Source organism: Colletes latitarsis, chromosome 14, assembly GCF_051014445.1.
Source record: "Colletes latitarsis isolate SP2378_abdomen chromosome 14, iyColLati1, whole genome shotgun sequence".
Classification (NCBI taxonomy): domain Eukaryota; kingdom Metazoa; phylum Arthropoda; class Insecta; order Hymenoptera; family Colletidae; genus Colletes; species Colletes latitarsis.
Genome location: NC_135147.1, coordinates 14,315,303 through 14,342,087, shown reverse-complemented (window position 1 = coordinate 14,342,087; position 26,785 = coordinate 14,315,303). Strand labels below are relative to the sequence as shown.

Here is a 26,785-nt window from a genome sequence, read left to right as displayed (position 1 = left end):
TACAGAAATGAGAACTACTTGTCATAATAATAAAAAGTTTATACCTGCCTAAGTATAAGTAATTAACAGTGTATAATTTCACCAATAATAGTTGTTAACTATAAATACATCTAAATCTTTCATAATTCACAATGGCAAAATTAGTACAGTGAAAACTCGATAAATGTCACTACTCCAGGTCCGGTCAGGAACACTTATGGAATAGGAGAATCGTTTTTCGAATTTGATTGTAGTTTGCCGACACCTCGAACAAAGAGTCAGTAGCTAAAGAAGAAAGAGGGACTGAAAACCTGATTTATCACTCCAGTTTAAATATCCGTTACACGTTACATTTCTGAAAATATTTCAATTTACACAAAATCTGAAATTGTGTGCCAAAACGTGTTCAATTTCGAGTGAAATGTCTCAGTGAAGTTAAGGAAGGGTATTTAATGGCACCTCCAAACATGTACCTACGTACTCGTATCTTCGCAAGGTCAATGAATCGTACATTTATAGAACAGAGGTAGCTAACGAAACCTCTTATCTCAAAAGTGTTGCAGTTTCTGATCACTTACGGAACAATGGAAGCGTTCCGTTTGAAAATAGCTACCTCCTATTCGATAAATGTATTCAGCACCTCGATCCGTCGTTCTTTGATGTTTCCGAAGGTAGAAAAGCACAGCACAAGAAGGATAAACAAAGAGAGAAAAACTTGCAAGTACAATATTCAATTCAATATTATGCTACCAAATATTGACCGATTTATATCGTGTTTAGTCTCATTTTAATCAAAAAAATTTCCTCCACATGATAGTAAAATTTGTATTAACAAAAAGTAAAAAATAAGAAATTTTTATCTGTACAGTAATGTGGTCACATTGCCAGGGGCATTTAAACGAAGGTGACGCGAAGGCAATAAAGATTTTTAAACAAAGCAGCTACGTCTCCAGTTACACTTCGCCTCACTGCTTCAAGGGGGATCCCCCTAGTGGCGGGGATAAAAATGTATCATTTACGGAACAGCTCTTGAGGATATTTATCGAGTTCTCACTATACAAACAAACAATACTTGTTTTCATAATTTCGAAGTTCTTTATCATTTTAATTAAATTATGTTCCTGAAGTATCTTAACATAATATTTGAGACATTCAATTGTTTTAAGAGCAAAATTGTCACTACATGACTTTTTTTCTTTGTACCGTTTTTTGCCCGAAGGGAGGGCCGGTGAGTAGTGCCGGATTCTTACCGGCTAAAACCACCCGGTGATCATCCTCAAGCGCCTAGCGGGGGACCGGGAACTCTAGTGAGCCATCACAGAGTGAGTAACCCGTCGCGCCTATTCAGGCTTCTCCCGGTGGGAGGCATTTCTCCCACCGCATTCCCACTCAATCGCAGTCACCTGGTCACCAGCGCTTGCCGACCCGTGACATGGGACTAAGCCACCGACCGTGGGGCCACGTTGGCCGCAAGACTCACCCACGGCCAACTGGCCAACCTGCGGCCTTAGGTAAAACCCACGGCAAATATCCCATGCCCCAGCCCACTCACACACACATTCATACCGGTGTTTGGTACGCGGAAGCTTTCGCTCCGACCTTCGGGATGCCATGCGAGGGTGCGGCCACTAGCCCTCTCAGGTTGATGATCTCATCCCCGCATCCCATCCCAGCAGCTGCCCCTATTCGCCAACTGGGGACGCGCCACGTAGGGGTTCACAAGTGGCTGTCATTATCACTACGTAAACGTTGGAAGTATGCATTATGTATATAGGGTGTTCGCCATCCTTGGGAAAAATTTTAATGGGGTATTCCAGAGGCCAAAATAAGACGAAAATCAAGAATACCAATTAGTTGATGGAGGATTCATTACAAAGTTATTAACGTTTAAAGTTCCGCCTGTAGAACGGCAATCTGCGAACAGCTGCGTACGCGCGTAAGGTTTAGGCAGGCCAGTGCTTGTGGTTCTCACGCAGCATGAAAAATTCTACTTTCCGACGTTATCGACAGCCTTAAATTTTTATGCCCACTCATGAGAACGCGAACACCTTACATTGAATGAGATTCAATCAAAACTCGCAATGTGGTTCACAAAAATCACCCACACGCGATCATACACTCCCAATGATTGTCCACAGTGTCCGCAAGTGTCTACAAATAATCCTTTCAGGCACTAAACTCTATGCAATTAAATAAACACGCACCGTGATTATGGTATTCATAAGTGTCTCTGTGTACGTGTACCACGATTGATCCGAGTTATTTACGAATATAATTGTTATTAATTTTTCAAATATACGTAAATTTAAAAATGTGAAAAGGAATCTGAGGATAAATGAAATATTCGCATCGATTTGCGTTCACGTCGAACAATGTAACAATACTAGCAGCTGACTGTGTCATCGATGATCGATGGTTCAGAGAAACAAATGCCGAACAGGCCCCCGATTCTTATTTCACTCACCTTGCTTATCACTTTCACACACACACACACACACACACACACACACTAAATGGAGACAAAGAACAGAATCAGCAACGATTCATCCAGCAGTCAGTCGTAAAAAAGAATCAGTTAAGACAATTAACGCGATGCATTTTAGACATATTTCATTCAGTTATGTATTAAATAATATATAAGAAATACAGTGATATAGATAATTAGTGAATATTTATTAGATTCCTTTTCACATTTTTAAATTGAAGTATATCTAAAACATTAATAACGGTTCTATTCGTAACTTGTAACAATCATGGTACACGTATGTAGAGACACTGGCGAATAACATAATCACAGTGCATGTTTATTTAATTGAATAGTGGTTAGTACCTAGAAGGATTATTTCTGGACACTTGCGAACACTGTGGACAATCGTGGGGCGTGTATGATCGCGTGTGAATGATTTTTGTGCACAACATTGTGTATTGGAAGTGGCATTCACCCTCTCTCAGTGAAAATTTCGACGGGTGAGTTTTAATATGTCCTTCTGGATTTTTATAAGACATTCAACGTAAGGTGGACAAAAATCTAAAGCTGTTGATGACATCGGTAAGTAGGATTTGTCATGCTGTGTAAGAACAACTAACACTGGCCGGCCGCAACCTTTCGCGCGTACGTAGCCGTTCGCAGATTGCCGTTCTACAAGCGGAACTTTAAACGTTAATAACTTTGTAATGAATCCTCTATCAACTAATTGGTATTCTTGATTTTCGTCTTATTTTGGCCTCTGGAATACCCCATTAAAATTTTTCCCAGGGGTGGCCGAACACCTTGTATAGACTTAAGGAACAATTGGTAGCAGGAATCGATAACAACGACGTATATTTACAAATATACAACATTTGAAACAAATTCATAAAGGGAAGGAAAAATTCTGTCTATTTTGAATAAGGTTCCATAATAGATTATTAACCGTTTGAGTGCCACGTGTCTTTGCTGTTTTCCCGTCTTGTCTTATTCCCTCTCCAAGAATGCCAAGGAGCGCTATTGCGCTGTTTTCAGATTTATACAGTAGCTGTAATTGTTTCAATTCATTGTTGTTCTGCCATCTTTCTGAGCGTAAGTACAGATTTATCAGCGTCTGGGTTGCGTCATATAATATAAGAATATAATTTAAATATTTTATTGCATATATAAAAGGTATGTACAGTAAAATTTTCACTATTTTTTTGTATTCTACAGTATAATTTTTTTATATTTTTATTTGATGCCCTTCAGCAATTAAATGCCTTCTAAACGTAAGACGAGCAATATAATAGAGGATTCGAATTACGATAGCGATGATAGTGAAGTTATTATTTTTAAAAGAAGAAGGATTAATGTTATCGACGATTCTGTTTCTGACAATAATATTCCTAATACTGGAGACATTTCAAAATATATCATGGTTACGGAAAATGAATACATTGACCAAGGCAATTTATTTCAATTCATTGAAATGTCGGGACCGCGATGCCGTTTATCTAATAGAGCCAAACCGATTGAATATTTTAATCTTTTTTTCACAAATTCTCTTTGGGCAATGATGGTTGAGGAAACAAACAAATATGCAGAAGAAATATTATCAAAATCCACAAGAACTGATAACTCTAGAATGGTAAATTGGTATCCTGTCACTATCCTGGAACTGAAGGCATTTGTAGCCGTACTATTGGAAATGGGGATAACAAATAGACCAACAATATATTCATATTGGACTGAAAGTTCTAGAGCAATTCCTTGGTTTAAGAAGATGTTCTCAAGGAACAGATTTCAAAATATTTTAAGATGGTTTCATATCGTTGATAATAAAAAATGTTTTCCACCGGGGCACGAAAAATATGATCCATGTGCTAAATTCAATCCGATTGTTGAGCACGCCAATCGGATCTTTCAAACATATTACACTCTACACAAAATGTTATCTATCGATGAGTCTTTAGTGGGAACACTGTATCACTCCAGTATTACACAATATTTACCCAACAAGAAGCATCATAAATGGGGTATTAAGTTTTGGATGTTATGTGATGCAATATCAAAATATTGTGTAGCATTTTATTGTTATAAAGGTGCACAATCAAAGAATTCGCAAAATGGGCTTGGTTATGACGTTGTAACAAAATTATTGCAAGATGCTGATTGTTTAGATAAAGGATATCACGTATATGTTGACAATTATTTTACAAGCACTGCGTTAGCCAAATTTTTACATTCAAAAAATACTTACATAACGGGAACAATCAGGAGAAATAGGAAAGATATCCCCAAGGAAGCTAAGGAATTAAAAGTTGGAGAAACGAAATATTTTCGCAATGTCGAGGTACTTCTATGTGCACATCGTGAAAAAAAGAGTTCAAAGAACCCCGTTTTGTTAATTTCTACAGAGGCATTGGCAGCGAATGTAACATTAATTCAAAATCGCTATGGAAGAGAAAGACAAAAAACAAAACCATATAATAATTATATGGGTGGTGTAGACGAATCGGACAAAATGTTATATACCTATCTGGACGAACGTCGTACAGTGAAGTATTGGAAAAAAGTGACCTTCAATATATTTACAAGAATGGTATTAAATTCGTATTTGTTGTACAAGGAAACTGTGGGAAGAGAAGCAATGTCACGACTTCAATATATATCGAATATTATTTCGGAAATAGAACATGAATGGTTAGGAACAAGGGAAAATGAATTAAACATAAAGGGGAAAAAGGTATACGGACTAGAAAAACTACCAGGACGCAACTTGAGGCGTTGCGTAGTTTGCAGTACAAAAAACAGTACTATAAAAAGGTCTAGACTAATTTGTGTAGAATGTAAAAAAGGTTTGCATGCATTATGCTTTGACAAGCATATTTGTGCATTTTAATTATATATTATATATAATATATTATAACTGAAATTAAAATTCGTTCTTTTACTAGTATCATTCACTACTTTTACCTAAAATGGAGTGGTAACCGTAAAGTCGCGCATCGACAAAAACCGAGCGTGTCGCGGTTATCAGTTTCGCAGCCTAGAGCGCTGGCACTGTTCGAGAGACAGAGGAGAAGCGCAAAATCGCTCCGTGGCACTCAAACGGTTAAAATGCATTAAAACACACTCTAAATAAAAATCTTATACATATAAGTTTGAGGTTTCGTAAGATTTACTTACAAAGTAATGAATAAATGTATCTTCATTTGTAGATTGAAATTACTTTGAATGATAGCACAGATGAGGGTGAATTAGTAAAACATTTTTTACATACAAAGGGAAAAGAAGCTATCAGAAAAAAATTAGAAAAATATGTCTCATCTTTAAAAGAAGGTAAATTGACACCAAAAACCAATAATTTGTATTTTTCTCTATGCTGATATTGAAAATAGTTTTATACGTTAATTAATTTTACATTTTTTTTATTAGAATTTACAGTTGGAATGATTCTACCCAAAAAAGATAGTGCAAAAGAAAATATTTCAAATATCAGTTCTGAATTCAACGCAAAAGTGAGTACAGGGAAAAATAATTAAAAATGCATATTTTTAAACAGATGTATAATTTTATTTGTTTTACAAATTATTTACAAATTATTTGTTTTTTAAACATTTTTATATTAATTTTTACAGGTGCAAATGAATTCTAGTGTGGTGTCATCAAATAATAAAACAGAAATAGGCTGTAATATTTCGACAACAACAATTAAACAACAGCAGACATTTCAATGCCGAGCAGAAGAATTTTACAATATTTTCTCAACAATTGAGGTAATGTAATATTAGTATTAATTAATTGATTAAATAATACAACTAAACAATGTAGCATTAATAGAAAGAGTACTGAAAAGTTATAGTTAAATTTTAATACGCTAATTGGTTGAATTTTTAGAATGTCGTTTAAAGACCTTATTATTTAATATTATAGAATTTTCAATATTATCTACACCTTTTGTTATGGGATAAAGTCTCATTTCAGTTTAATCAATTAAAAGTAATTTTAAAATTTTCAAAATTGCAAGTGATAACAAAAATTAAAATTATGCATTACATAATTTCCTCTGAACTAATTCAAGAACTCTCGTGGGACTACTCAACCGAATTAATTTTTATTAAAGTCAATATCTAGGAATTTATCAAAGTGTTTTCTATTATGTTTCTCAACCAATATACTTTTAAAAATAAATACTTTTATCGAGGAGAATCATTATTAGAATAAATAATACCCTATGAAATATGGTAAAGCAATATTTCATTTAATTATATAATAATTAAGGCTGTCGGAATACTCGAATATTCGATCTGCTCGAAATCTGTATCGAGCCGAAATACTTTAAAGTTTCAAACTTATACTTAATGTTGAATCGAATTCAGCGGTGTCCAAACAACGCAGAAAAAGGATACATGGAAAGAGTGAATATGCAAATTTGATTTCATTTTTCGTCTATCTTTTAACGACAAATCGTTTACTTGATACACAAAATAAAAATTAAATGAGTATAATAGATATGTATCTGAAGATGGCCGGGTTCTGTTCGTTCTTGCGATCAGCTATTGCTGGTTAGACTCCCTGTAACAAAACATGACAACAGGCTATGAGAACAAGCGAACATGTAGCACGTACTCGTGTTCGCCAGCTGATTTCTTCGTGCTCCTGGCAACGGTAATGTGCGTTTTAAAGGGGGAATCAACTGCTTTAGCGCAGTAGTATCTGCGAACTGTATACATGCTCTATGTAAGAACATTTATAATTGCATCTGTGTAGATGAGAGATTTTCCTCTGATCTACAATGGTTGCGTTAGTGATTACCACCAAATCGCACTCCAAATGCACTGATCGCGTGAGCTCGTTCATTATGCTTGGATGTGTATAATGATACAGGTTGCAATTGAGCTCCTATTACTCTACGGTTACTACACAGTGGCCTTCAACTGGCGACTGGTAGTAAGTGTAGTGATAGGAGAAAAGACCCTTGAACCCTAACTCCACTGCTCGGTGTGCTCTCTATTTGTCACACTGACGAGATCCTTGGAGCGGGGTTTTCGGAAGCACGGCGAGTACATTACGAGTCGATACCAATCTATTGGTATCTCCTATCGGCGACTCCGACACCGTATGGAAAATTTAAAGGAGTCTAAGCAATTAACGCCAAATCCATTAACGGCTCCATTAAGCTGCGACGTTTAATTAACTCTTGCGTTCGCGATCAAGACACGCTCGGCGTGCACTTCGATCAACTTATCCCACAGGCTGATTCTTGAAAATCTCTAGTCGTAGCTACGACGAGATTTCCGATAGTCCACAATAAATAAAAAGATAATTCTATATACTATACTTTTCGGAGCTTCGAAAATCTAGGCGGAGCGAGATCGGCTGATGACCCGCTCCCATCAGAAGTCGGTTCGAGAAATGTGTAAGCAACGACAGACGAAGACGTGTCCACGTAACGCAGTCGTTGCGCGATGCTGCTAAATTCGACTGTCGATCACTATTTAATTAACAATACGTTACCCTCTCTCTGCGCTGACGTCACAATACCGTTCGAACACCTGTTTTGAAATGTACCGTCGCATCGGGTACTGGCCAAGTTAGCCGCGTGAATTATCTTTTATATTCTCTGGGGTTGTAAGGTCCAATACCGCGGGTCTCTTGGCTGTCGCTCGCCAAACTAATATTGAGCGACTATGTAGTTCTATTTGTCGAAAGCTGTTTTTTGCGAAATGTTTTTGCATTACGAGTTCACGAATAGAGTGTGATTGAACGAGTAATTCGACACGTTTACTTCGATTCTTGAGCGACGAATAGTTAACAAGATGATCGAACTTCGAAATTTACGGAACGATTTCGTTGATGATCAAACGGCGAGTGTTTCCGGAGCCCGTTTCCTCCTCAACTCGAACTTCTTCCGAAACGGTAAAATTTTGGCGTGTCGAGAAGAGGGTTTCTGGTGAAATATGATTTTGGGAATGGTTTTTGAACAATTTCCATCAACATCTGCAAAGCAAAAAATACGTAAAGTTCATCTACAGTCACTTTTTTCCCATTTATGAACCCTGGAATGAAGTTTTAGTTGTTCTTGGTTCAAGTCTATATGTATAATTCTCGGCATAGCGGCTGGTTTCGTCGGCTATTGTTTGCATGATTGTCTGATCAAAAACTAACTTGAACCCCTCAATTGCAGTGTTTACTTGTTGTATAGGCCACTTATTTCCTGAAAATGGTATTTTTCCCACTACATAATCCTTATGCACTTTTTCCACTTCCAATCACTGTCAATTTTCGCGTGTTTTACTCGTGCATCATTTACGTCATCTGAATCACTTGAACTGTCACTACTTTCAGGTGGTATCTCGGACACATTATTGTCATCATTATTATCACTATCTATTTCACTGCCACTGTCAAAAATTCTAATATTTTTATCAATTGTTTCATAAAAAATACGAAGCATTTCGTCATCACTAACACGGCATGAGGTACTAGGGCACGCCATTTTGGTCTAATGTTCAAGCACGCTTCGCGAACGACCGATGTTTCAGAGTCGTCGATATTTTTCGAATTCGCGAAGTGTTAGAATGCGAGGCGTGAATAATAACAAGATGTCGGCTGTTCGAATGTTATTGTGTGAATGAATCTTTCTGGAAAGAACTCTGACTTCAACTCACCCTGGAGTCGAAGACTCGGTGGGGGGTAAAACATACAAGTAGGCAGATATTGTTTTAACAATTTTGGAGATGGAAGTTGTCGATTTACCTAATAGGTTAAGCACAATTTGTGCGCCAGATGATCGGGCCAACGCTCAAGCCACCAAAATGTTTCGGTCCCATGCATAAATAATACATAACAATGGATGGATGGTATTACACAGAAATAAATTATATAGAGATAAATTTGAAACAAACGTTGAATTTTCTTAAAGACAGAAGTTACGCGTACAAATTCAGATCTTTAATCCTCGTTTGGAGGAACTGTGTTGGGTTTTTAAAGGTGTGGGAAGTAGAGGGGATGTTAGAATAAGGCAAGAGTAGGAAGTTTCGTGAAGGACGCTGGAGTTAGGATGACGCAGGATTCATAGGGCATGGATGAAAAAGTGTTTACGAGTAAAGATTTGGGAGCATGGTTGACGCAGTGTTTGCACGTACAGAAAGATTTGGGAAATAAAGATATTTGGACGAATGAATCGGATAGATATGTGTAGGTACATTACAATTAAAACAATTTTATTTTTTACATAAAATATGATATTGTTGTTATACAAAAAAATTGTATATACAAAAAAATCCAAAACATACCATTAGTCTGTGGATTATATGTTTATGAAAGTTGTATGAATACTGTATTTTTTTAGGCAACATCTAATACCAAATTTATCAAATGATGGTTATGCATAGTGTTATATGTATATAAAAAATGTATACCTATATTATAATGTAGACATGCTATCCATGTTTTCAACCGCTTTGCTCTATTTCTCATTGTACTGTTACTTCTTCTTTCGGTTTTCTTTCACATCGCATCAACATCTGAGTCATAACGACGATTAACGGTGCTGCTTCTCACATTTGTATCGTTAAATTTTGTGCCATAGTTTTGAATCGCTCATGAATTTCAAAGTATCCCTTATATGGTCCTTGGATGTCAGGGCCGTATCTGACCTGATACCATAAACCTGTCTTTGCTGGTCGAATTCTCTGCATTCGTACAAAATGTGGTTTGTGTCAGTGTGTTTCCACAGAAGCTGCAATTTGGTGGGTCCCTTTGATGGGTGGTGTTGTTTTTTAATGTTTGTCTTCTGTAAGCATATTATGTTTGGTGGATATTGTTTAAGGATAACTTGTAGTTGTTCATAGTGTTTATAGAAACCATTAATATTCCATTGTATTATTTTTTCATTATTGTATAACTGTAGTCTTTACTTTTCTTTCGTTTTTTTTTTACATAATACATATTGGAGCCTGATGACAAGTCTACAGTATCTGCAATGTTGTATGGTGGATTGGGAGTTAGTTTTTTTTGTATTCTATGGATTCTATTTTTAATGCTACGTTCTCTTAGGAAAGAGTAGATTTTTGTCAGCATTTTTATTAGGGCGAGTGTGTCCTCTGTAAATTCTACAGCTGTTTTAATTGGGCCAATTGCTCTTATTGAGTTTTCTATAAAACTCTTCAATTGATTATAATTTAAAATGTAATTTGCTTCTAGGCGTTCAATTTTTTGTTTAACTGAATTTAACATTTCTTCTATTTTTCTGTTTTCTTTTTAACGGTAATACTTTTTTTGTTTGTTTACAGTGGCCAATGGTGGTTTGAATTTCATGTCGTTAAAGTTGACATATTTTGGTGGGTTTTTCAGCGATATTTGCGATAGAGGTCTTTTCATGCCAGTTTTGGTAATAGGTACTTCAGTTAATATTGGTGTACCTGCTGGTAAATTTGCTGGTTCGATTTCCATTGTGTCCTGATTTATCAACGATTTTCCTTCGATCGTATGAGTCTCTATATTGGTAGATGTGATTGTTTTATCCCATTGTTGTGTGTTTGTGTAGCGTGAGTTTGCGTTGTGTCTGTATTGTAGGAGCAGTGGTTTGCTGTATGACCCTCTTGTTTACATATGTAGCAGTTTAATTTGTCTGATGTAGCAAAAATTCGATATCGAATATCATCTAAGGTAATTAGAAAGGAATCAGGTATTTTTTTGGATATTCTCCGGGTTTATGTACATTTGCCTTCTGAAGCTTAATATATGCGAGTATTCTGGGTCAATCATACCAGCTTTTTTAGGTACGTTATTTTGTAATATAGCTTGACACTGTTTGTTTTAAACATATTTTCTATTTTGGAGTTGGGGATTATTGGAGGAACATTTCATAGAACAATTTTAAGGTTATAAATAATGAATGACCAGGTTTTTGGTTTTATCATAATCTTATTTGTCCTTTATTATAATTCCATACACCTGACTCTCACCACATGTAATCACGGACTCCTCTCTCTCAACTTACACGCCATCTGTTGTGGAAACTTATATCTAACTTAATCTTAACAGATAGAATGATGCGTTGTACTGGTTGCAGCATAGGTCTTATTCCTATTTTGTTATTTTTTATTTCTATATATTTATAGTTAGAGGTTAGGAGAGTCACTGTTTCTTTTTTATTCAGATATATGGATATTCTACCATTTGATACTTACGAAATGAATCTTATTGCTTTAAGGCTGATTAGTTTTCTCGATTTCATAGGCATACTCTTTGATACTAATACTATCTGTAGGTTGAAGTATTATGGCTTGATCTTTAGTGGGGGTGTATTCCTATTTAATAGCATTTGCATAGAATATGTTACCATTTTTAGTAGGATTCTCATTTGTTGTGTTGGCGGGGGTATTTCTGTACTCAGAGGACCCTCCCGGTTGACTGTTTTCTATCTCCATTTTCCAAATGACAATGGCCAGCGGCCACTGTGTAAGTATTAACACCACATACCTATATGTATACTATTAGCATCGACATTTGCAAGCGAGAGACTTGTGGGTAGATGAATAGAACGTATTTATTATAATTGTATAATGTTGGAAAACTATTTTACAAGAAATTGATACATTAACAACGATTTGTCCCACACGTCGCTCTTTCGTTAACTTCTCAATCATAATGTATACAAATCATTTAGACCATACACTCGTGTCACACTCATCCCTTCATACAAAATATCACCCACTTTATATCTATGACAACCAGTACCACAATCTCCTCCCTTGGTTTCATAGATTTTAAACACGCGTAAAGTTTTTTATATTTTTCAATAAAGAGGGCCCACTCAACGCTTTTGTCATGCAGTCCACAATCATTCTTTCTTTAGATACATGTATCGCTCTCACCGAACACTTGCATACAATTTCTCTAACGAAATGGCATTTTCTGTTTAGAAGTTTTGTTTTCGTTTTAAAGTTTCCACCATTTGCTACCTTTACCGTATTTAAATTATCGCATTTTAATTCGTTACACTCACTCAGCATTCTGATTTCTTTCAACAAGTTACTCATCCAAGATACATCTTTTAATCCGTTCATCATTGCCTCCAATTCACTTTCAGTGGATGATGGAGCAACTGTCGCCTGTTTTTTATTCCTCCAGTGCATAAGGTCCCTATTTCGATAAATAAGAATACCGCTAAACGATTTTGCATCCGCAGTACTGTCCCACGAGGCATCAGTATAACAGCTCAATCCTTTCTTCAGGTTTGTATTCCTATACTCAATTTGATAATTCATTGTCCCTCTCAGATATCGTAGTACCCGTCTCAACGCATTCATGTGCATTACTCTTGGATTTCTGCTAAATTGCGACAAACAGCTGAGTGCAAAGAAAATGTCAGGCTTTGTCGATACACTTAAGTACATTAAGCGTCCCAACAATTCCTGGTAACTTTTTTGGTCACTCTCCGGACGTCCATCATCTTCGTTCAATTTTTGATTCACATCAATTGGCGAACTTACCGCATTGCAATCATTCATCCCATACACACTCAGCAATTCTTTTATATAATTCTTTCGACTAATAATTAATTTCTCTCTGTCATAATTCAATTCCATACCCAGTAGTTGCATACCTATACCCAGATTCTTTAATTCCACGTATTTCTCTTGTTAGAATAGGGAGGGTTCAAATATTTTATTTGAATACCTCGTCTCACGGGGGTCCGGATCACGAGGGAAAGGACGGTGGAAAAGTAATTATTGCACGTTTAATTTATTTTTGCTTCGTCGATAATTCGACGTTTATTGACTCTTAATACACCGACTACGCGAACAAAAACTAGTGATTTAAAGGTCTAGCCGGCGTTTGGCTAGAAGAAAAAACCGGCCGCTTGGTCATCGGCTCGGCAGCTCGCGTCTCGCTGTTAATGTATTATGAAACGTATTGTTTCCATCCTAACTGTTGGTGAAAACGTCTTCTCATAATCGAACTCCGGTCTTTGAGCACAACTTACTGCAATTAGTCGTGCTTTGTGTCTCTGCTCCAGCGTTTCATAATTTTCTTTCGTGTTAAAAATCCATTTGCATTTTATAACTTTTTTATTTTCCAGTCTATTCACCAAATCCCATACCTGATGTCTTTGTAACGATTCCAACTCACTTTCCATAGCCTTTTTACATTTCTCCCATTCCGGTGACTGTTTCGCTTCTGTCACTGTACTTGGACTTTTTTCATCAACATTTCTCATTGCTTTTTGGTTCTTTATTCTCGCAGACCTTCTCACCCCTCTCTCTTCATCTAACTTCTTTTCCTCTTGTTTTCTTAAATATTATGAATTATGATGTTATAGCTTCTTTTGTTAGACCCTTCGGTCTTTCCACTCTTCTGCTTGTCGTCGGTTCTTCTTGCTCTGTAGTCTCTTCCCGATTCTCATTGTTTTCTTCTTCCTTAGTATCTTCATTGTTGAGAAATTCAATCCTAGCATCTTCGTAGTCACTGCTCCCTTCTTCACTCATTCTTCCTTCTTCCTCCATCTCAGTTTTTGTCTCACTTCTTTAACGTTTTCTTCAGTAAACTCGTTTTCATTTTCATCTTTCTCGACATCTAATGTTATGGCAATTGGGTTCTTATCATCATCATTCTTACCTTCTTTGTAGCGTTACAAGTCCGATCCATTTTTTCCTTCATTAAACCTAACATCGCAGTCGCACTTTATATTTTTCATTTCTGGTATGTATATCCGATAAGTATTATTATCGTTGTATCCCATAAAAATTCCTTTTATCGTTTTTACGTCAAATTTCCTTCTATGTCCTCCTTTATTCAACAAATAGGCTGTGCATCCGAATCTTCTCATGTGCCTTATGTTAGATTGTTTTCCGTGCCAAACCTCGTATGGTGTTTTATTATGTACTTGCGACTTCACCCGATTTCGTATGTATACCGCTGCATTCGCTGCTTCTTCCCAAAACATAAGATTTAATTTAGAGTCAGCCAACATCGTTCTGCTTGTTTCAATGATTGTTCTGCTGACTCTTTTAGTAATCCCGTTGCATTCTGGTATCATCGAAGGAATTAGCTCATGTTTAATTCCTTTTGAATCAAACCATTTTTTCAAATTTCTTTCGAAATATTCGCCATCGTTATCTAACCTGATTCTCTTTAATTTTTATTCCGTTTGATGTTTTTTTAATATTGTAGTCCGATAATAATATAGTATACAATTTATTCATGTCAATAAAATATATAATAAAAGTGATAAAACTAATTTGGTTTAATACACATATACGAACTTCTCCGCGACCGCGTGGCAAGCTTCACTCGGGGTTTCCCTACGGACGACCAGCCCGCTCACGTAAAGCGCCATCGTGCGGCCATATGCGCGTCACAAATATTATTATTCTCGAATAATCATCAGCTATACTTAGTATGTTATTTTTCTTACCATACGATGCGGGTTTGATTGGACCTATTAAGTCTGTATGCCACAGTTCCATAATTCGTTTCGTCCTCTCCACCTCGCGTCGTGGATATGACTTTTTACAAGCCTTACCTTCCACGCACGATTCACATACCTTTTTCCACGTACCATCCATTCCCAATACCAGATTTTTTCTTCTCATTTCTTCTATGACGTTTTTATTTGCATGCCCTACTCGTTTATGCTATATTTCATTATTCGTTGACACTGTTGCAGTCTTCTCGTCGTGTATAGATGTTCTTACATAGTACACATCTTGTACTCTTATCGCTGTCATTTGAATTCCATCCGACTTGTTATAAACTATTGCTCCATATTTATTAAAATTTACATCGTAGCCATGATCAATTATCTTCGCAACTGAAAGTAAATTCGAATTTTGCTCTGGCACGCACAATACATTCTGTAACTTTACAATATTATTATTACTAGAAGCTTGTCTCACAACGACATTACCAATGCCCTTCGAGGTTAATACCTTTCCATCTTTGTCTGCCATACTAATCCGTCTTTCTTCTTGAACAAAATTATTACATATTAATTCATCATGAGTCATGTGACTCGTAGATCCCGAATCTAACAGCCATACACGACAATTATTGCTCTCACACGTATCATTCTTATCTATCTCACTCACCTCATACAATTTTCCCTCTTTTTTAGTTTCGCTTAATTGCATATCATTCTCATACATCTCACTCACCACATACAATTTGTTTTTCTTTTTTGAAATTTCGCTTACTCTTATCACCACTTCTTCATATGTTTTCAACATGGTTTCGCCTCTGCCACGATGTTGTCTCTCATTTCGCCCACGATATCCGCTTTGAGGATTTTCTCCTGGTCTTCTTCTCATTGATGGAGCATTTCTCTTCCGTTCACGGCAAACCGCTGCAATGTGGTTAAATCCTTGGCAGTTAAAGCATGTTTTGCTTCGTTTACAATCGACTGCCATGTGTTCTTTAATGCCACAGTTGTAACAATTACCATCAGTTTTGGTTCCTTCTTTTACTTTCCTCATTACAGTGAAAACTCGATAAATGTCCTCAAGAGCTGTTTCGTAAATGTTACATTTTTATCCCCACTACTAGGGGGATCCCCCTTGAACCAGTGAGACGAAGCGTAACCGGAGACGTAACGGCTTTCTTTGAAAATTTTTATTGCCTTCGTCACCTTCGTTTAAATGCCTCTGTCAGTGTGATCACACTACTGTACTGAAGAAAGTTTTTTATTTTTTACTTTTTGTTAATAAAAATTTTACTATCATGTGGGAGAGATTTTTCTGATTAAAATGAGACTAAACACGATATAAATCGGTTCATGTTTATTAGGTCATAAGATTAAATGAAAAATAAGGAATAAGAAACATTGCAATCAGGGTGACAGTGGGAAGAGTGGGAAATTTCCTCGCTCACCAATGATCATAGAGAGGTACCGATTGCATCTCTCAAGTGACCGACGCAGGGACTCCGAACAGCTTTGCTAATGACCACAACGCGTAATAAAACTAACGGTCGTTCCGAATTTTAACCAACATGCGGAAAACATAAAATTATGACACTTTAAAACCCTTGGCAAAGCGTGACGAGATAATAAAAATTAGAATTCTAGCAAGTAACGGTTTCTTGGAAATTTATTGTTGCTACGGTGGGCTTCTTAAGGTCGAAAAAATTCGTCGATAATCCTCGTAAAGAGAGTTCGTTAGACGACATACGGTTTTCCAAAATAATTTCGCTGACCTGTGTACCATAAACCCTGCTAGCAATTTCCACATCAAAACTTTCTGTTGTACGTGCGAGTTAACCGTTACACATTACATTTCTGAAAATATTTCAGTTTGCACAAAATCTGAAATTGTGTACCTAAACGTGTTCAATTTCGAGTGAAATGTCCTAGTGAAGTTAGGGAAAGGTATTTAATGGCACCTCCAACATGTACGTACTCGTGTCTTCGCAAGGTCAATGGATAGTACATTTATCGAACGAAGGTAGCTAACGAAACCTTCCATCTCATAAGTGTTGCAGTTTTTGATCACTTACGGAACGGTGGAAGCGTTCCGTTTGAAAATAGCTACCTCCCGTTCGATAATTGTATCCAGTATCTCGATCCGTCGATCTTTGATGTTTCCGAACATAGAAAAGGACAGCACAAGGAGAAATAAAGAGAGAAAGAGTGTTTAGTTTCATTTTAATCAGAAAAATCTCCCCCAAATAATAGTCAAATTATTATTAACAAAATGTAAAAAATAAAAAACTTTCTTCTGTGCAGTAGTGTGATCACATTGACATGGATATTTAAACTGGGCGATAAATCCCCGAGTTTCAGTCCCTCTTTCTTCTTTAGCTACTGACTCTTTCTACGTTCGAGGCGTCGGCAAACTACAATCAAATTCGAAAGACAATTCTCCTATTCCGTAAATGTTGCTGACCGGATCCAGAGTAGTGACATTTATCGAGTTTTCACACTTCGTAGTCTTTGTTCGCCCTCTGTTTCTTTCTCTTTACTCTTCTGAGTTCCTTCTGATTTAACGCGAATCTGATATCATTTACTGATATATTCCTCTGCGATTCGAGTATTCTCACATTAGGATCATATTCGGGCCGAAGTCCTCGTAATATATCTATACATTTTGAGTTCATATTCCTCAATGTTTCTTCTCAGTTGAATGCATTGATTTTTCAAACCTTCTGTCTCGTTTATAAAGGCATTAACTGTTTCATCCCTCGCCATCTTGATGTTTGACAGGTCGCCAAGCGATCTCGCTTTTATCTCTTCTGTTTCGGCGGTCATATCTAATTTGATCCTTGACCACAATTTATCAGCACTCTTCTCACTACTATATTTCAATAATTGTGCTTTACTTATTGTATTAATCATCATAGTTCTCGCTGCATAGTTATTGTCATGCCACTCGTCCCAATATTTCCTTTTTTCCTCGTAGTTAGCCACTCCTTCACTTGGTTTTTCAACCGGTTTTACACCAATAACTTTTTTCCAAAGCTTTTTTGACTGTAAAACTCTGTTGAGAGCTATGCAATGTGTTGCACGTCGAGAGCTCTTCTTGCACGGTTGCTGATATGCAAGACGTTGGGTGATGTAGTGGACTGTATTTCTGTGGCGTGGACCCTTTCTCGTTCGTACGACGTTGCTTGATGGTGTTCGACGTTTTGGTCTGATTTGTACGCTAAATGTCGCGCCTTATATCCTAATGCAAGAAGCCAGCCGTATCCAATCAGAACCTTTTTCGTTCAGGATTGGTGCGCTGGTACTTCTTGCATTTCGCGTTCGCGAGGGTAGACTGCGCGTCCCAGGTATCGGGAAAAACCCTGGTCCAATGGTCAGGACCAGGTCGCGAGGTCGCTGGAGCGGGTCCTTTATGACGGTTATTTAGTTTACATTGACATTAAATCATTTAGGGTCAATGTAAACTCCGAATTGTTGTTATGAGCGGAACGGCATGTTTCGCGACGCAACAAACTCCTTCTATTTTTTCCTCCCATGTGAAATAGTTTGAATCGTCAAGCAGTTCACTTTCTCTAATACTCTCTTGGAACGTTTTCAGCAACCACGCTCTGCTACCATTTGTGGGTGCATGAATGGAACGTATTCATTATAATTGTATAACGTTAGAAAACTATTTTACAAGAAATTGATACATTAACAACGATTTGTCCCACACATCTTCTCGTTCTCAATACTAGCTAAACAATGACCAGTTTCAAGTCGAGCAATACTCGACTCGTATTTTACGAGTATTCGAACAGCTCTAATAATAATAAAGAAATATAACAATTCATTTTCGTAATTATTTCTTCCTCGTGTATCGATTACTAATTTAGAATGTTGAAAATCATATACCGAGCGATGTAATGACTATTACTAATCTTTATAATTTTGAAAGTCAGAGAAAAATTAACTGAACAATAATTAAATGATACAAATAAAATATCGAATAGCGCTGAAGGTTTCTTTGTAGGCAAATATACTTTCGAGATATTATTTATATTTGTAAACATAAATATATTACAATTCACTACAACTGTGTCATATCGACTATATAGTAATACAAACTATTTTTGTTATTGCTAATATTTCAATTTATTGGACAATATGATAATAGCAAACCTATTTGTTTAATTTTAATTTTATTATTAACTACATACGGACGTATTCTGCTATGAATTCATGTTATATCAATATATTTTATTGTTTTTGCTTTATTTGCAATAATAGTACACCAAACTATATTTCTAGTTTAATTTCACGTCAGTAACATAAAGATCATAATTATTAGGTAAGATATTTATTTTTAATTCAATAATATCTTTTACAGATGGTTCAAGCTTTTACGAAAGGACCAGTTAAACTTGAACCAAAGAAGGGAGGCAAATTCGAGATGTTTGGTGGTAACATACACGGTGACTTCGTGGAAATTACACCAACAAAGATCGTTCAAAGATGGCGTTGTAAACAGTGGCCTAATGGCCATTTTAGCACTGTTACTATCGAAATTGCTGAGAAAAGTGATCATACTGAAGTGAACTTAACGCAAATAGGTGTACCAGTTAGGTAAGAAAATGTAACGTAAATAATACATACTCATACGATCTTTCGTATTTTGTTATGTTTTTTAAAAATTGGTATATCGTGAAACGACATATTAGATCGAAATTTATTGCTAAAATTTTCTACTCTATGAAAATTATTTGTCATAAATTTTACATATTTTGGGATTCTACAAGAAAAAAAAGTGAAGGTAGTAGTTCAATTTTTACTATAAAAATAGAAATCTATATTTGGATTAGTGAAACGAGTCAACAAACGTAAATAAACGTCCCTGAATGTGAGTCGTAAGTGTCCTTTGGCAACCAATGACTCCAGTTGCAACATTGACCACACGAATATCACACAAACACTTTGTTTTTCTTCATTGACTAGTCTCGTTGACCCGAATAGAGTTCTAAAATAGCTTCAATAGAAAACCTACATTTTGTATTCTTTTTATGAATTTTCAGTTAAGAAATTTCAACAAAGGGTATATTATAGGGTATTATACAGGGTGTTCGGCCACCCCTGGGAAAAATTTTAATGGGAGATTCTAGAGGCCAAAATAAGACGAAAATCAAGAATATCAATTTCTTGACTGAGGCTTCGTTAAAAAGTTATTAACAATTAAATTAAAAAATTTCAAATCGTTCTGGAAAAATTATTTTCGATTGCGGGGGTCAATTACAATCATTTTTGGTGAATACACATACCTCCGAAATCCTACCCACTTTCGAAAAAAAAAATCGGTTAGGTGCTGAAATTTTTCAGCGAAAAAAAAATTTTTCAAATTATTCTAAAAATATTATTTTCAGTTGCGGGGGTCAATTACAATCATTTTTGGTCATTACACATACCCCCGAAATCCTACGCACTTCCGAGATAAAAATTCCTTACCGAAAATCTAATTAGATGCCTGAATTTTTCGACGAAAAAAAAAATTTCAAATCGTTTTGGAAAAATTATTTTTGATTGCGGGGGTCAATTACAATAAATTTTGGTGAATATACATACCCCCGAAATCCTACCCACTTTCTAGAAAAAAATTCGAGAAGGTGTGAAATTTTTCGACGGAAAAAAAAAATTTCAAATCGTTTTGGAAAAATTATTTTTGGTTGCGGGGGTCAATTACAATCATTTTTGGTGAATAGACATACCCCCGAAATCTTGCGCATTTTCGAGAAAAAAATTCAGTACGGACGGAACTTTAAACGATAATAACTTTGTAACGAAGCTTCCATCAACAAATTGGTATTCTTGATTTTCGTCTTATTTTGGCCTCTAGAATCCCCTATTAAAATTTTTCCCCGGGGTGGTCGAACACTAGTTAATATAGCCGAATGAGGGGGTCAAAAGTGTCCCCAAACCTAATTCTACGTGCGATAGACCATTCAATAGCTTATCGAAAGAAAACACTTTGTGCGAATTTTTAACCCGAAATTTCAACGGTGGGGATAGTAAAAGAGTGATAAAGAAAATCATGTTTTTACGTAATTTCCCTTGTCTTATTGAATGCAGAAATGTAAAAATATTCAGAGTCATTTCGGATACTGGGACACATATTTTGGAATTTTTTCAGATTTTTCATTTTGGTGGACCATAATAAGGAAAAGTAAGAACCGATTTTTTCGTCATTTTCTGCGTGTTAGAGTAACTTACACTATGAATTTTCATGCATTCATTAGTATATGGACATTTCATACACTGTTTAATATTTCTACACTAAGCATAATTACATAAGAATTAAAAAAAATAAAATAAAGCCAACCATTGATCGTTATATATTTTAAAGTATCGACGATGTTTCCAACGGAGCTTCTGTTGACGTAGCGGTAAAGTGTTCAACTGTGGAACTGCTAAGTTTTTTGACCGTAGGTTCGAGTTTCTCTGAAATTAAATATTTTTTTTATTCATTATTTTTGTTTCGAATGCTAACTATATAACAATGGTCTATATTCACTTATAAATGTTCTAAAAGTGTTTTAAGAATATTTTAACCTAAAATATGTATAAAAATAATTTTTGAACGTTTTTTGGGCGAGATATCGTCATCCAGACTTATTATAATTTGTTAGTCACTTTTTAGCAAGTCACATGTGTTTTCTTCTTTTTCTTCTTCATGAAATTACATTTTGCTTGTAAAACTTTGGTTATGTATCCATTAAATCGTACAATTGTCCAATAATTCGTACACCGGTATTAATGTGTTCTCTTTATTAACCCTCTATGGGCCCGTGTAACTTTCAGGTCACATGTTAATATATCGACATTTTACTAAATAATTTTAGTTTTCTCACAAGATTATTTAATGTTTCTGAGATAACTAATAACTAGATTGCGGATGTTTATGCATTTATGGGAAATTTAAATTTTCAAAAAACTACAGAATGCACTTAATATGCCAAAATATAAGAAATGTTTCAAGTTAGATACAAATTATTGTATTTAGGGGTTGAGACAACCCTCTATAAAGTTCCCATTTCATTAATTCTATTAATAAAAATACGAATTTGCATAAAGATCCGCAGTCTACTAATAACAATATTGATAACGGTTGGCAGCACCAAATATCAAAGTAAGTGGCTCGTAAGTTTATATTCGAGAAACAAATTCGGCCCATAGAGGGTTAATAACAGAATTTAGTGAAACTATTCTCCACACGTCTTTTCAATACAAGATGATGCTCGAAACTGAACGTTAGTTAAAAATTGCCGCAGATATGTGTCTGGATGCTCTACAGAGAAATGAGATGAACTCAGCCATTATTAATAGTATGATTGTCTATAGACCGCTGTTTAAAAAAAAAAGATGAAGACTGTAAAACGTTACTGTGTCCTCAGACCACCAACCTTCATCTCTTTCATAGAGCAAGCAGGATAATTAATAATTTGTGTCCATAGTTTCCATCAAGAAATGATGCTACGTTCAAAAATAAGCAATGAATAAACAAATTGATACTTAAAAATCCATTTATTACAGAAAAGAATTATTGGCAGAGAGTGGGTTAATAGATTTGACGTAGAATGAACGTTATATTTTTACGTTAGATACTGAAGCCATAGCAAACATCCATATTTCTCAAGGATAGAGAGTGAGTGGACTGCTTGTAGAAATAATAGTGAACCAATATACAATTTTCTGCTGCAATTCATCCATAATTGTCAAAGGCAAGAGATTTGAAAATTAACTTTTTACATTAATTTCGGCGTAGGAGGTATTAAACACTAATCATAATTGACAAAAAGGTCGTAACAAAAAAAGCAAAGACACTAAGACTAAATATAGATCATTGTTATATAGTATTATATAGTTAGCACTTGAAAAAGAAAAAGTAGTTAAGTCCAAAAGTGAGACTCGAATCTATGGTCAAAAGACTTCCACAGTCGGATATTTTTAATTATGGCGCACCAAAATGAAAACTCTAAAAAAAATTGAGCATAATAAAAACAACAATACTTGTTCACTGTAAAAGTATAACAGTAGTTCTGCAACTGCTTTAATACGTAATTGGCACTTTTTAACATTTTTTGCGGTTTTTTATTATTTATAATCTGGTTATTCAATCTACAAATCTAAAAGAAATTCCAAAATATGTGTCCCAGTATCCGAAATGTCTCTGAATTTATTTACATTTTTGTATTGAATAGGAACGAGAATTTAAGAGAAATGGCGCAAAAACATGATTTTCTTTATTGCTCTTTTACTACCCCCACCGTTCAGATCTCGTATTAAAAATTGGCACAAAGTATTTTCCTTTAATAAGCTATCGAATGATACCATCACACGTTCAATTTAGTTTGGAGGCACCTTTGATCCCCTTATTCGGCATACTCTTTCATAAAATTAACTTCTTTAGCAGAAATGCCTTCGATTTTTTGTAAAGTTTTCGTACAATAGAATAGGAAAAGTTGGACGAAAACGTAATTTTATTTTTACTCTCTTATACACCTCAAGACGAGATACTGAGTTTGAACTTGATTGGAAGGAGAATTCCCCATAGAAAAGGGGAAAATCGTTGATAATATAAACATCTCTTTTTATAAATACACAATTGTGTATAACTATTCTGTGTATATTTTTCTTGTATCGTTTTAAATTTACCACTTATCTCAGACACAAAATTTTCTTTATTCTAAGGAGGAGAAGGTCCTTCCCTAAAGGTTTGAAACCGCTAATTGTAAGCTATCGTTGATATACAGGATGTTCAGCCACCCCTGAGAAAAATTTTAATGGGAGATTCTAGAAGCCAAAATAAGACGAAAATCAAGGATACTAATTTGTTGATTGAGGCTTCGTTAAAAAGTTATTAACATTTAAATATTCGCCTGTAAAACGGCAATCTACGCGCAGCTGTGTACACGCAGTAGATCGCGATAGCTCTGTCCCCTAGTGATTCTCGCTTAACACATTGAGCGCCGGCACCAATAGCATGTAAAATTTTTGTATATTTTATAATGTTACCATTGAACTCAATATATAATTTAAATGCATTAAACATTGCGTAATTTAAAAGAAACAATACTGTTCCTCATTATCGTGGGGACAGCACTTAAGCGATAGACTCAAAAACCCGCGTTTTTGCGAGGCCGGCGCTCAAGCGATAGACTCGGAATCCTGCGTTTTCGCGGGGCCGGCGCTCAATGTGTTAACATAAGAAACTCTACTTACCGACGTATTGAGAACTTTATATTTTTGTGCCGACTTATGAAGACGCAAACGCGTTACGTTGAATGACATTTCCAATACACAATGTTATACAGAAAAATCATCCACACGCGAGCATTCACGCACCACGATTGCCCACAGTGTCCACAAATGTCTACAAATAATCATTTCAGGCACGAACCACTATGCAATTAAATATACACGCACTGCGATTATGTTATTCGCAAGTGTCTATGTGTACGCGCACCGCAATTGTCCAACCCGCGAGAACTGTAATCTTACGATAAACAAAATCTTCGCATCTATTTGCTTTTACATCGGACAGTATAGTACGTGGTTCAGTGAAACAAATGTCGATCGGGCTCAAGATCCTTATGCCAAAGATGTTCAATATGCAGCGCATGACATGTTTTAACTAAACACGAAACTATTAATTTGCTATTTTCAAATACATAACTGAATTAAATAATAAAATAAAAAGTAATTATTGAGATTAGGTTCCTCCTCACCGATTTTGATGAAATTTAAATATGCTGTAGAAGTCAGCATTTTGAACAACTTTTTCCTATACATATAACCGCCGCTCGGCCTTAGTTTTCAAGATATTTTCGAAAAACTATCGGAACTAATGCATTGAATTCTGTCTGTCGTGTTCACCCGTGTTACCTCTTACGTTTTGCAGGCAGCAGCACATCGACGGATACCGATACATATACACATTATAACGGGTGGGCTTAAAAATCAAATTTAACTAATTTTAGTGTTTTTGAATCTAAGTTTATATCTGGTCACCTAACGGCGACCAGAATATTATCTTAGACCCTAATCTAACCTAATTCATTGATTAGGAATATTAGATTAGATTAGGTTAGGTTAGGCTATAATTTATTTCCGGCTGCCGTGAGGCAGCCGGCACACGCGAGTCAAAATAAAAAATCGTAAAATAGTGGATAGGCGGCGCGGTGGTCCGATGCTGACGCATACGCCGCCGTGCATGCATAGGTATACGTAGAATTCATTGAAGTAGTAGCAGCAGTTTTTCGAAAATATCTCGAAAACTAAGGCCGAGCGGCGATTATATGTATAGGAGAAAGTTGTTCAAAATGTTAAGTTCTACAACATATTTAAATTTCATCAAAATCGGTGAGGAGAAACCTAATCTCAATAATTACCAAATAAAATTTAGTTCAATTATTTTTCTCATAATAAATTCCAGTCTTGAATCAAATTATTTGCTGATGTGAAATCAGAGTTTATTCGATTAGTGGCCACATTTTATGTACCCCTGCAATCAATGATCGCCAGTTTTTTTAGGGCACTCAGGCAATGCTTCTCTTGGTTCGAAATTCTGAGATTTATGCTGTCTACTGGTACGCAGATGTCAGAATTCCGACCTGGTACTTGGCGAATTTTTGCCCTACCATAATCCTCGCCTTTTTTTTTGACGCGGGGAAATCTTCATGGGCACCTTGAGGCCCCTGTAAAAGGAGGATCCTCGATGTAATGCCGAACTCCTACCGGTTTAAACCCTGTGGTCCTCTGACACTGCGGTAGGGGACCGGGAACTTTAGTGGGACATCACAGAGTCCTTCACCGCGCCATGCCTGTCAAGGTTCATTCTGGAGGGAAGGACATGCATGTCCATTCCCCCCTGATTTCTCTGTCGTGATGCCACCTTCGGTGCTCGAGCCCCTTGCATCCACCGACGTGGTGGCCGGAGAATAAAGTTAAGGGAAGGGCGCGACGAAGGAAAAGAGAAGAGGTAAAAGTAGAATCACCAGGACCAACAAGTCCAAACGGTATGCTGTTACATCTCTTAACAAAATCAGCTATTAATCTCGTTACAGTGTTCGACGTCAACGCAAATAAATGTCAAAATTTCATTTATCGTCAAATTCCTTTTCATATTTTTAAATTTAAGCCTATTTGAAAATTTAATGACGGTTCGATTTGTATTTATTTACTCGAAAAATGTAAAACTGAACCTCGTGGACGGAACAATCGCAGAACGCGTACATATGGACATGAACATAATCACAGTGCGTGTTTATGTAATTTCATAGTACTTCATGCCTGAAAGAATTATTTGTGGACAATTGTGGTGCGTGATTGGTCGCGTGTGGGTGATTTTTGTGTATAACATTGCGTATTGGAACTAACATTCACCCCCTCTCTGTGAAAATTTCGTCGGACGAGTTCTGATACGCCCTTCTAGATTTTCATAAGACAGGTTGAATCTCGTTCAACGTAACGTGTTCGCATTTCCATGAGTTAACACAAAAATGTAAGTCTGTTAATACGTCGGTAAGTAGAGTAACTCATGCTTAAATTTTTGATATACAGGGTGGGGCAGTAACTATTAGCACCTCAGATATCTTGGAAACTATAAGTTTTACAGAAATGTTTGCTAAAGTAAATTGCACAGTACGAAGGGCGCTATTGGGTGGCGATAATAGTTTTTTTCCAGGTGGAGGTACTTCGGACATTTGAAGGTCACATCCATTTTTTTAAATGGATCGGTATGTTTTTGCTTCCGTATCACGATAGTGGATCTTAAAACGAGTTCAACGACCTATTACACAAGGTCATTGAAGATCATAAAAAGTAGAGAAAGGCGATAATACCTACGGTTTTGGTAGTAAATGAAATATACGTATTGTCAACAGTAGAGGAATGCGTAA

At 36.0% G+C, this 26,785-nt stretch overlaps 2 protein-coding genes across 6 annotated transcripts in view; one reads left to right on the top strand and one right to left on the bottom strand.

The window, feature by feature from the left end:
- Positions 1-26,785, top strand: part of LOC143349808 (activator of 90 kDa heat shock protein ATPase homolog 1) — a 117,880-nt gene that overhangs the window by 47,125 nt on the left and 43,970 nt on the right. For 2 of the 4 annotated variants that reach the window (XM_076781354.1, XM_076781353.1), the window contains exons 5-8: positions 5,650-5,770; positions 5,867-5,949; positions 6,070-6,207; positions 19,228-19,463. In XM_076781354.1, the coding sequence (XP_076637469.1) occupies positions 5,650-5,770; positions 5,867-5,949; positions 6,070-6,207; positions 19,228-19,463 (578 nt within the window). The other 2 variants (XR_013080998.1, XM_076781352.1) reach the window with 2 other exon arrangements.
- LOC143349811 (uncharacterized) lies at positions 14,973-15,869 on the bottom strand. Of its 2 annotated transcripts, XM_076781360.1 has the most exons (3): positions 15,598-15,869; positions 15,351-15,531; positions 14,973-15,254 (listed from the first exon to the last, which is right to left on the bottom strand). In XM_076781360.1, exons 1-3 carry the CDS (start codon positions 15,847-15,849, stop codon positions 15,079-15,081), a joined length of 609 nt encoding a protein of 202 aa, XP_076637475.1. In that variant the 5' UTR covers positions 15,850-15,869; the 3' UTR covers positions 14,973-15,078. The 2 variants fall into 2 exon arrangements, with proteins under 2 accessions (XP_076637475.1, XP_076637474.1); XM_076781359.1 differs by having other exon boundaries at positions 14,973-15,531.